This window comes from Ceratina calcarata, unplaced genomic scaffold, assembly GCF_001652005.2.
Source record: "Ceratina calcarata isolate Rehan_Ccalc_2016 unplaced genomic scaffold, ASM165200v1 scaffold92.2, whole genome shotgun sequence".
NCBI classification, from domain to species: Eukaryota; Metazoa; Arthropoda; class Insecta; order Hymenoptera; family Apidae; genus Ceratina; species Ceratina calcarata.
Window position 1 is genome coordinate 334,485 of NW_017180576.1, and position 8,182 is coordinate 342,666.

At 49.0% G+C, this 8,182-nt stretch overlaps 4 protein-coding genes across 7 annotated transcripts in view; 3 read left to right on the forward strand and 1 right to left on the reverse strand.

Annotated features, from left to right (window-relative positions):
• Positions 1-379: 379 nt before the first annotated feature.
• On the forward strand, positions 380-1,049 carry LOC108631583 (protein NATD1). Of its 3 annotated transcripts, none has more exons than XM_026819013.1 (3): positions 380-522; positions 640-776; positions 885-1,049. In XM_026819013.1, exons 1-3 carry the CDS (start codon positions 393-395, stop codon positions 1,023-1,025), a joined length of 408 nt encoding a protein of 135 aa, XP_026674814.1. In that variant the 5' UTR covers positions 380-392; the 3' UTR covers positions 1,026-1,049. The 3 variants fall into 3 exon arrangements, with proteins under 3 accessions (XP_026674814.1, XP_026674813.1, XP_026674812.1); XM_026819012.1 differs by having other exon boundaries at positions 640-746; positions 822-1,049; XM_026819011.1 differs by having other exon boundaries at positions 640-1,049.
• Positions 1,050-1,079: 30 nt separating this feature from the next.
• LOC108631579 (tetratricopeptide repeat protein 21B) lies at positions 1,080-5,647 on the forward strand. Its single transcript, XM_018035591.2, has 5 exons — positions 1,080-3,185; positions 3,420-3,736; positions 3,846-4,171; positions 4,230-4,437; positions 4,507-5,647. Exons 1-5 carry the CDS (start codon positions 1,099-1,101, stop codon positions 5,448-5,450), a joined length of 3,882 nt encoding a protein of 1,293 aa, XP_017891080.1. The 5' UTR covers positions 1,080-1,098; the 3' UTR covers positions 5,451-5,647.
• Positions 5,648-5,687: 40 nt separating this feature from the next.
• Positions 5,688-7,287, forward strand: LOC108631581 (malate dehydrogenase 1). Its single transcript, XM_018035595.2, has 6 exons — positions 5,688-5,949; positions 6,019-6,164; positions 6,246-6,398; positions 6,483-6,644; positions 6,867-7,073; positions 7,162-7,287. Exons 1-6 carry the CDS (start codon positions 5,706-5,708, stop codon positions 7,270-7,272), a joined length of 1,023 nt encoding a protein of 340 aa, XP_017891084.1. The 5' UTR covers positions 5,688-5,705; the 3' UTR covers positions 7,273-7,287.
• Positions 7,288-7,302: 15 nt separating this feature from the next.
• lovit (loss of visual transmission) overlaps positions 7,303-8,182 on the reverse strand; it is a 6,048-nt gene continuing 5,168 nt past the window's right edge. The window contains exon 9 of one of the 2 annotated variants that reach the window (XM_018035594.2): positions 7,303-7,826. In XM_018035594.2, the coding sequence (XP_017891083.1) occupies positions 7,596-7,826 (231 nt within the window). In that variant the 3' untranslated portion in view covers positions 7,303-7,595. The remainder of the gene's footprint in view (positions 7,827-8,182) is intronic. The other variant, XM_026819001.1, reaches the window with a different exon arrangement.

Consider the following 8,182-nt stretch of genomic DNA (forward strand, 5'->3'; position numbering starts at 1 on the left):
TTGTGCATTTTTTTTATTACCGTGACTACGCGTTGATTCGTAAATGAAACATTTACTTTAGTCACAATAGCGTACGTGATACTGTGCCGGTATTTAATAACCGGGATAACCGGTAGAAATTGTATGAACATGCAAGATGCGCACAAGGCGCGCTCTTTTAAAAACTAGCGCCACTACCGCCAATACCACCACCATCACCACAGACTCTTTCAAACGTCAGTTGCAAAGTTCGTTGCCCAGCAACTGGATGCGTCGTTCGCGTCAACACATCGTCGGACGTAAAATGCTGGTACAAAAAATAAAGTAACGTGTGATTCGTAAATTTGAACGAGTGCGTAAGTATGTGAATAATAATCGGAAAGAGCGTCCGTTTAAATGCTCGTCACTGCGGCATGAATCGTATGAACAAATTAGCGTCGTTCGCGTTGTCACAAATTAAACGCAGTAATTATGCAAGAACTATTTATACGGTGCACCATAACGAGAAACGAGGTCTTTTCTACGTGAAACTGGAAGACAATTGTAATTAACGTGTCCAACAGCAGTTTCTCTTTTTCGTCTAATTTAGTGTATATTTTTAATAATTCACGCCGCTTTCCACTAATGTCACAAACTGAACTTGTCTGTACCTTCAATTAGCAAGAGCGGTACTGCACTACATAGCCGAGGGGAGAGTTTTAGATATGCAAAGAATCAACGTACCGTACCAATACTCGGGAAAAGGTCTGGCACGTTTGCTCGCGGAGGTACAAGTATTCGCCACGTATAAACAACCTGTGAGTCTCGAAGTTCACGCGATCATATTAAGTATATGTTTTCAGACTGCGTTCACCTACGCCATTGTAAATTATTATTACATGTATCTGTCGTGCGATTACATGCAGAGATATTATCTTGCCGTCAAGAATTCAGATCTGGAAGAAGTGGTCGTTGGACCGCCGCACCTCTTAGAGGGCCCGGATTCGGAATCGTTGGATCCGATAAGCCCCCACGAACTGCCCGATCCGGACGAATTCAACATATAACGCGTCGACGAGCACGTCTCTAGCCTTGCCTAGGTCTCTCAACTTGCGATTAAACTACAGTCGGTCGACAAAAATGGAGGAGGCAGAGTACGTCGCGTTGGTCGAGTGGCTTTGCCGTCAATCTTATTACAACGGTATGTTGCTTCGTTGCAAGGAAGCGTGCGCGGCGTACCCGGCCAGCAACCGTCTACGAATTCTGCTGAACCTCGCGTACATTTTCACCGGCAAGTTCCAAGAAGCAATTAAAGACAGTTCCGGTTTGATCGGTGATCCGGACGCTACCTTGGCAGCGTTGCTCGTTCAAAGCATCGCTCACGGGAGCATCGACAACGCCGAGAGGGCCACCGCGATGCAGATCGAGACGAGAATCCGGGACGAGAGACGGAAAGCGTCTCCGAACGCGCTCTCGTTGACAGCTTTGGTTTTGCTCGCGTCCCGGAGAGTTGACAAGGCGAAAGATTACGCGGAGAGAGCGTACAAGCTCGACTCGTCCGACAAGAACGTACTGACAATCAAAGGATGGGTGGATCTGTCCGGATCTGAGACCGATTCGAGTCGGCCTAGCTTGTTCGACGCGGTGTTGGAGCGAGACCCGAAGGACGTGAACGCTCTGCTCGGTTCCGCCAAGTATAAACAACTCCACGGCGACTATGCGGGAGCGATACTAACGCTGAATTCGTTGATCGTCCGTTATCCGAGGCTAAGTTTCCCTTTGGTAGAGAAACTGTTCAATCAGCTCGCGTTGAAAGATTGGGACCAAGTTTTGGAGACCGCCAACAGGATAGCGTCGATCGATTCCAACGATCTGGACGCTATGAAGGCTCACGCGTTCGTGAACCTCTGCAGGGACGGCGATTACAACGAAGGATCGAAACGAGTACAACTGTATTTTAGGAACGTGGTCGTCACGGAGACGAACAACGTAACGGTTCTGGTGAACGATCTTCAACTGTTTTCACGAGTCGCCTGCAAGCATCGAGGGATCTTGTCGGATCTCGCGAGAATCGCCGAGAAGATGTTGCAGCAGAACGCCAGGAGCGCAGAGCTGATGGTTGAGCTCGGTAATTTGTATTTCTCGTTAGGCAAAGTGAGCGACGCGGAGAATTGGTACAGAAGCGCGGTTCGCGTGAACGAGTCCTCGTTCGCTGCGCTAACGGGATTGGCGCATTGTCAATTGTCGGACACGTCCGTCGATGCGGCAGACCTGGCACGACAACAAATCGATTTCCTGATGGAAGTGCAGACGCACTCGATGAACGCAGAATTGCACTTCTTGTCCGCTAAACTGAGCTCCAACGATTCCGTCGAAGGTCTGAACCATTTGAACAGCGCGGCTACCGTCATATTGAACGGTTGCAAGTACACGCCTTACGGATATGATTACATGAGAAAACTGAATCCCGACTTGTGCCTGGACATCTCGAGGCAACGTTTGGTCTACTACTCGGTAACGAACGTCGAGGAACAAGTGTCCAGCTACGACGAGCCAAGCTTGAACTTGTTGGAACAGCTGTCGGAAGCCTATCCCGGTTTGATCGCCGCTCAGCTATTGTTGAGCAGAGCCAAGATGCAGAGCGGTGACTCAGAAGAGGCTTCGCGCATACTGAGAAATCTTTTGGAGAACGTCGACCCCTCGAACGCGGAAGCTCATTTACTGATGGCTCAGATTTTAACGCGTCGAGGAGATTATCAACTGGCCTCGCAAAGCCTCGAAGTCGGGCTGAGTCACAACTTCAAGATCAGAGACGATCCGATCTATCATTTGATAGTGGGCACGGTCCAAAAGGAGAACGGCGACGTGGAAAGCGCGATAAAAAGCTTTCACGCCGCTAGGTCGTACGCGGGGACCGACATTTCTACGTCGGATTTAGCTACTCTGTACCTCGAGTCGATCTCGGCTTACGGGAAGACGCGACGATTCGACGAGGCGATCGCCATGATCCAAGAAGCGAGAACGAGACTTGCCAACAGCACGGAGGAAGGAAGGATATTAATAGGGAACGCAGAGTTATTGTTGGAGATGGGAGAACTGGACGATGCTGTTAAATGCCTGTCGAAAGTTACTCCGGATCAGCCTTACTATTTGCAAGCTCATACGCGTCTGGCCGACGTTCACTTGAAGTATAAAAAGGATCGCCTCGCATTCGCGACGTGCTACAGGTTTGTGTCTCGTCTTATGTCTAACGTCGCCCTGACCAGGTGCAGGGCGAGCCAGTAAAACCGTTATCGTACGCGACAACCACGTGTTCGTCGAACGAATCTTATTCTCGAATTTTAACGAATTAAGAACGGACGATGACCAGCGGATAGTTTTAAACGATACTGTTTACTCGCTCGCTTTGTACACGCGCCTAACGAACGTATCATTTGGAATTATACGTACATATTATAAAGGGAATTGGTGGAGCATTGCCCGGGACCAAAGACGTACAGCATGCTCGGCGACGCGTACGTACTGATACAGGAACCGGAAAGAGCGATAGAAGCGTACGAACAAGCCTTGAAACAGAATCCCGCGAACAAAGTACAGATAGCAAGTAAGCTAGGGAAGGCGCTGGTAAAAACGCATCAGTACACAAAAGCCATCAATTATTACAGAGATGTGATGAAACAGGATAGCTTTAAGAGCCTGAAATTGGATCTGGCTAAATTGTTCATAACGATGAAACAGTACGACAAGGCAGAGGCTACTCTGGTTCAAGAGTTACAAGGTTCGTATCGCGGTTGTTCCGCGTCGCGTCGAAAATTTTCGAAAATTTCCGAAAATTTCCGAAAATTTCCGAAAATTTCCGAAATGAAAATCGGTTGACGTTTCGGCAGATGGTCGTCGAGATTCCGATTTACAGAGTTTGGAGGTGCGCGGTCAGCTGTTACTGTTGCTCGCGAAAACGCGGGAGAAATCGGACAACGTTCAGGGCGCGTTGTCGGCGTTGAAGGAAGCTAAGGAGAATCAGCACAGGTACATGCAACGCGCGGGAGGTTCCGAGGATCAGAAACAGCTTCTGGCCAACGTTTGCCTCACGATGGCGGATTACTCGACCTCGTTGAGAGACTACGACCAGGCTATAACGTACTACAAGGAAGCGTTGAACCAGAGACCTGCGAACGTGAACGCGTTGCTGTCGCTGGCGAAGCTTTATATGCAGGTAAAGGGAAACCGTTTAGCTGCAATCGGAATTGGAACTGATCTTGACGAATCGTTAGACAAACAACTTGGATCGATGCGCCCAAAGCTGCACGGCCGTGTTAAACGCTGACCCGAACAACGAGGCAGCCTCGATAATGATGGCCGATCTCGCGTTCAGAAAAGTGGACTTCGACACGGCAGCCTTCCATTTTAAACAATTATTGCTGAAGCAGCCGACTTACTGGACAGCCTTGGCAAGATTGATAGAAGTTTCGCGTAGAACAGGTACTGAGTCGAGGAATCGATCGAGGTGGCGTCCTGCTGATCGTCGTGTTGCTATTCGACCGTTTCCAGGTGACACGGACGACCTGGACGAGTGGCTGCGACGAGCGGAGCTGGCGATCGGCGGTGCCAAGACGGCCGGTTATTACTACTGCTCGGGTCTGTTGGACTGGCGCATGGGCCGATTAAATTCCGCGCTTCGCCAGTTTAATTTCGCGAGACGCGACCCCGAATGGGGTCAGCAGGCTATATACAACATGATCGAGATCTGTTTAGACCCCGACGACGATTCCCCGTTGTCGAACGACGTGTTCAGCGACGAGGACGCCGAGTACCAAGACTCGAGAACGATGGCCGTGAAGACGGCTTACCGTTTACTGCAAGAACTGAATCCGAAAGGGAGCGCTCACGAAACGTTGACGCACAGATTGCTGAGCAATTTCTTCCTGCTCGCTACGAAGAAGAAGTCGAACGTGGAAAAAGCTCTGCAGGACTGCACGGCGTTGGCCAGCCAAGAGGCGTTGAGGGACCACGTCGGTCCAGCTCTGGGCATGGCGATGGCGCATATACTTCTGAAGCAAACGCCCAGGGCCAGGAACCACTTGAAACGCGTCAGCAAGAACACGTGGACCTTCGAGGACGCGGAATACCTCGAACGCTGTTGGCTGCTGTTGGCCGACGTTTACGTGCAGTCGAACAAGAACGATCTGGCCAACGAGCTACTGAGACGTGTGTTGCAGCACAATGCCACTTGTGTCAAGGCTCACGAACTGTCCGGGTACATCGCCGAGAAGGAGCAAAATTACCGGGAGGCCGCGTCGCAATACGGTCAAGCATGGAAGTACGGGGGCAAATCGAGACTGTCCGTAGCTTACAAGTTGGCTCATTGTCTGATGAAAGCGAAAGCTTATGCGGATGGGATAGAAGCGTGCAACGAAGTCTTGAAACAGACCCCGGATTATCCTCGTATAAGAAAAGAAATTCTAGAGAAATGTATCAATAACTTGCGCACTTAATAAACTCTCTCTTTTATCACACGGCAAACGAGGTATCTTTCCTCCGAGTAGCTCGTTCACGGCGGTAAATCGGGATATCTCCTGTGTATACTTACTTATGAAAAAACTGCGCGAAAATAATGCGAAACTTCATGTTTCACGTGCGTCGCATAAAAATCTACTTGTTAGTAGACGAACGTTGCCGGGAAAATAAGAAAGGAGGGTCGACGGCTCGCGTTGTGCGATCGTGTTTTCATCGGTAATCAACGTGACAACATGGATTTGGAAAGGTCGCTCGTGGTCACCAATGCCACGAAACGCGTCAACGATCCTTTAAAAATTGTGATCACAGACGGTACGACGGACATCGCACGGTCGTTCGCCTACAAAGTACTGTACGGTCACGTGTTCGGCAAAGATCGACCTATCGTCATGAGTTTCTACGAACTACCGGACAAGGCCACGTTCCTCGAAAGCGTCATGATAGAGCTCACTTCCTTCGCCCCCAATCTCCTGCACGGTAAAAAGTTTATCGTCTAGAGTTCCGTTTCAATAGTGATTTCCAGATATAAGTTATGCCAATCGTCAGATATAAGTTACGGTCACGAGGCGGCCGTCGAATTCAACAACGCAGACGTCGTGGTCTGCATCGGTTTTGCGAGGGAGTACGACTTTAAACCGGACGAATACGACGACCCGTTCTTCCAGGAGCACATAAGGATCTCCAAATTCTATGTATCGACCCAAAGCCTCAATTTGATCGGTAACGTTAAATTGTTTTTTTCGAACTGAAACCTCGAACGAAAATCGTGAAAGGGAGAAGCGATAGAGAGATACGTGAAGAGAGACGCTAGGATCATCGTGCTCGGGAACACCGCGGCGACGATCATATCCCGATACGCGACTTCCATACCTAAACGGAACATAACTACCCCGTCCTTGATCAATTCAAACATCGCCACTTCTCAGGTGGTTCACCGTTCGCTATCTTTTACGTCCGATTGAAAATTCTGAATTTCGAAACCTATTTGGTGGAACGACGTTCTCGTTCAGATCGCTGCCCGAATGCAGTGTCTGCCGACCGACGTGAAGGGCGTGATAATATGGGGTTCGAACGGGTCCTGCAGCTTCCCGGATTGCAGATACATGTACCTCGCTACCGGGAAACCTGTTACCGACAGTTTAAGAGTTTGGATCAGGAACAATCTCGCAAAGGTAAAAGTTCGAGACTCGTGCAAATTTGTGTACGGTGTACGATTTCGTTGATCGAGTTTGAAACTCGTCCCGTGAAAGGACCAAGTCCTGAATAGGGACGAGTTAGACATCGTCGAACAATCGTAAGGAACGACGTATACGACAGACAGACAGGCAGGCAGGCAGGCAGGCAGGCAGGCAGCGTTGGCAAGTACAGAATTAAGAAACATCCTTTTCTGAAAGGTGATCCGAAACGTTTCCAGCAGACCTGCCCACATTCGATCGATAGCTTACGCGCTCGCGGAACACTGTCGGACGTTGTGGCACGGCACTCTGGAGAACGAATGGACGAACATGGGCGTTTTCTCCGATCACTCTTACTCGGTTCGCTCCGGGATATTTTTCTCGTTTCCCGTGCACTGCAGGAACAAACAGTGCGAGATCGTGCAAGTAAAAAGAGAAGAAACTGAGAACGCGCGTCGTTCGTTCGTACGTATTTGGAACAGGGATTCTGAAAGGGATTCGCCGTACTTTGTAGGATCTCGACTGTGATCGTTACATAAAGAAGTACATTTGGGACTTGAGCAGGCTGATCAACCGGGAGATACAGTATGGCTTCGACATATGCGGTATACCGTGTAGTTACTGACGACTGAGCAAGCAATTTTCACATTCCCACTCCTGGTTCACGTTCACGCATTTTATTACACGAGTCACATTTATTTCTGTTCACGAGTCGTATTCATAATTTCACCATACCATACGATTGTATTCTCGTAGAGCCATCGTTTTGTGCATCGTCGTCGTAATAATCGTCAAACAGTCCGAACGTTTCGTTCGTCTCGGAAGATCGAACGAGCAAATCGAAGGGCGAAATCTGAGCGGAACGAGCACGGCGGATAATACTCTCGGCGGATAATATTCTCTAAAGAGATCGATCGACTTTCTGTTCGACGGAAGATATATGTAGATTCAAAGATCCAAATACATGATCTGGGTCGCAGAGGCGGCTCCGCAAGCGGCCAGAGTGCTCGCCACGCAGACGACCGCCGTGGTGGTCCCAGACACGCTCACGATCGTTCCCAAACAGCAGGAGAGCAAGAACTGAGCCAAGAACACCATGGACGAGACGATCGCCACGTCCGTGCCAAGGCCGCGCACCCCTGCGCTCTGTACAGCTTCACCCTCGGTGGTCACCTCGAACTGCAAAGTCGATTAATTCAATTTCTCACCCGCACACACGCGCACGGCTCCTCTTCCAGCGACCACTTCACATAGTATTTACCCTCGCGTCGTTCAAGAGTATTCTAATGCAATTTCATGTTCGAGCCAATTCCTCATCTGCATTTCACACCGTATCGCACGATAGTATTAAGAATGTATAGGCTTATACTTAAACAATGCTGGCATGTTGAATTTGTTATTATACATTCCCATTACTGTTAAAAAGATAAAATTATAGTGACTTCAAATTTTTCATAGGTAATAGTATCACCTACAACTTTTACTTAAAGCATTTTTCAATATTTTGAGAAAAAAAAAATTTTCGATTTTTCCGA

What these genes read in the sequence shown, in the direction of transcription:
- LOC108631583 (XM_026819011.1), top strand. Translation starts at nt 393, where the DNA reads ATGAATCGTATGAACAAATTAGCGTCGTTCGCGTTGTCACAAATTAAA. An exon ending in CGTGAAACTGGAAGACAATT is followed by an intron (nt 523 to 639) that starts GTAATTAACGTG and finishes ACCTTCAATTAG; the next exon opens with CAAGAGCGGTACTGCACTAC.
- LOC108631579 (XM_018035591.2), top strand. Translation starts at nt 1,099, where the DNA reads ATGGAGGAGGCAGAGTACGTCGCGTTGGTCGAGTGGCTTTGCCGTCAA. An exon ending in TCTGGTTCAAGAGTTACAAG is followed by an intron (nt 3,737 to 3,845) that starts GTTCGTATCGCG and finishes ACGTTTCGGCAG; the next exon opens with ATGGTCGTCGAGATTCCGAT. An exon ending in TGGCGAAGCTTTATATGCAG is followed by an intron (nt 4,172 to 4,229) that starts GTAAAGGGAAAC and finishes ACGAATCGTTAG; the next exon opens with ACAAACAACTTGGATCGATG.
- LOC108631581 (XM_018035595.2), top strand. Translation starts at nt 5,706, where the DNA reads ATGGATTTGGAAAGGTCGCTCGTGGTCACCAATGCCACGAAACGCGTC. An exon ending in TAAGGATCTCCAAATTCTAT is followed by an intron (nt 6,165 to 6,245) that starts GTATCGACCCAA and finishes AAATCGTGAAAG; the next exon opens with GGAGAAGCGATAGAGAGATA. An exon ending in CAAACATCGCCACTTCTCAG is followed by an intron (nt 6,399 to 6,482) that starts GTGGTTCACCGT and finishes GTTCTCGTTCAG; the next exon opens with ATCGCTGCCCGAATGCAGTG.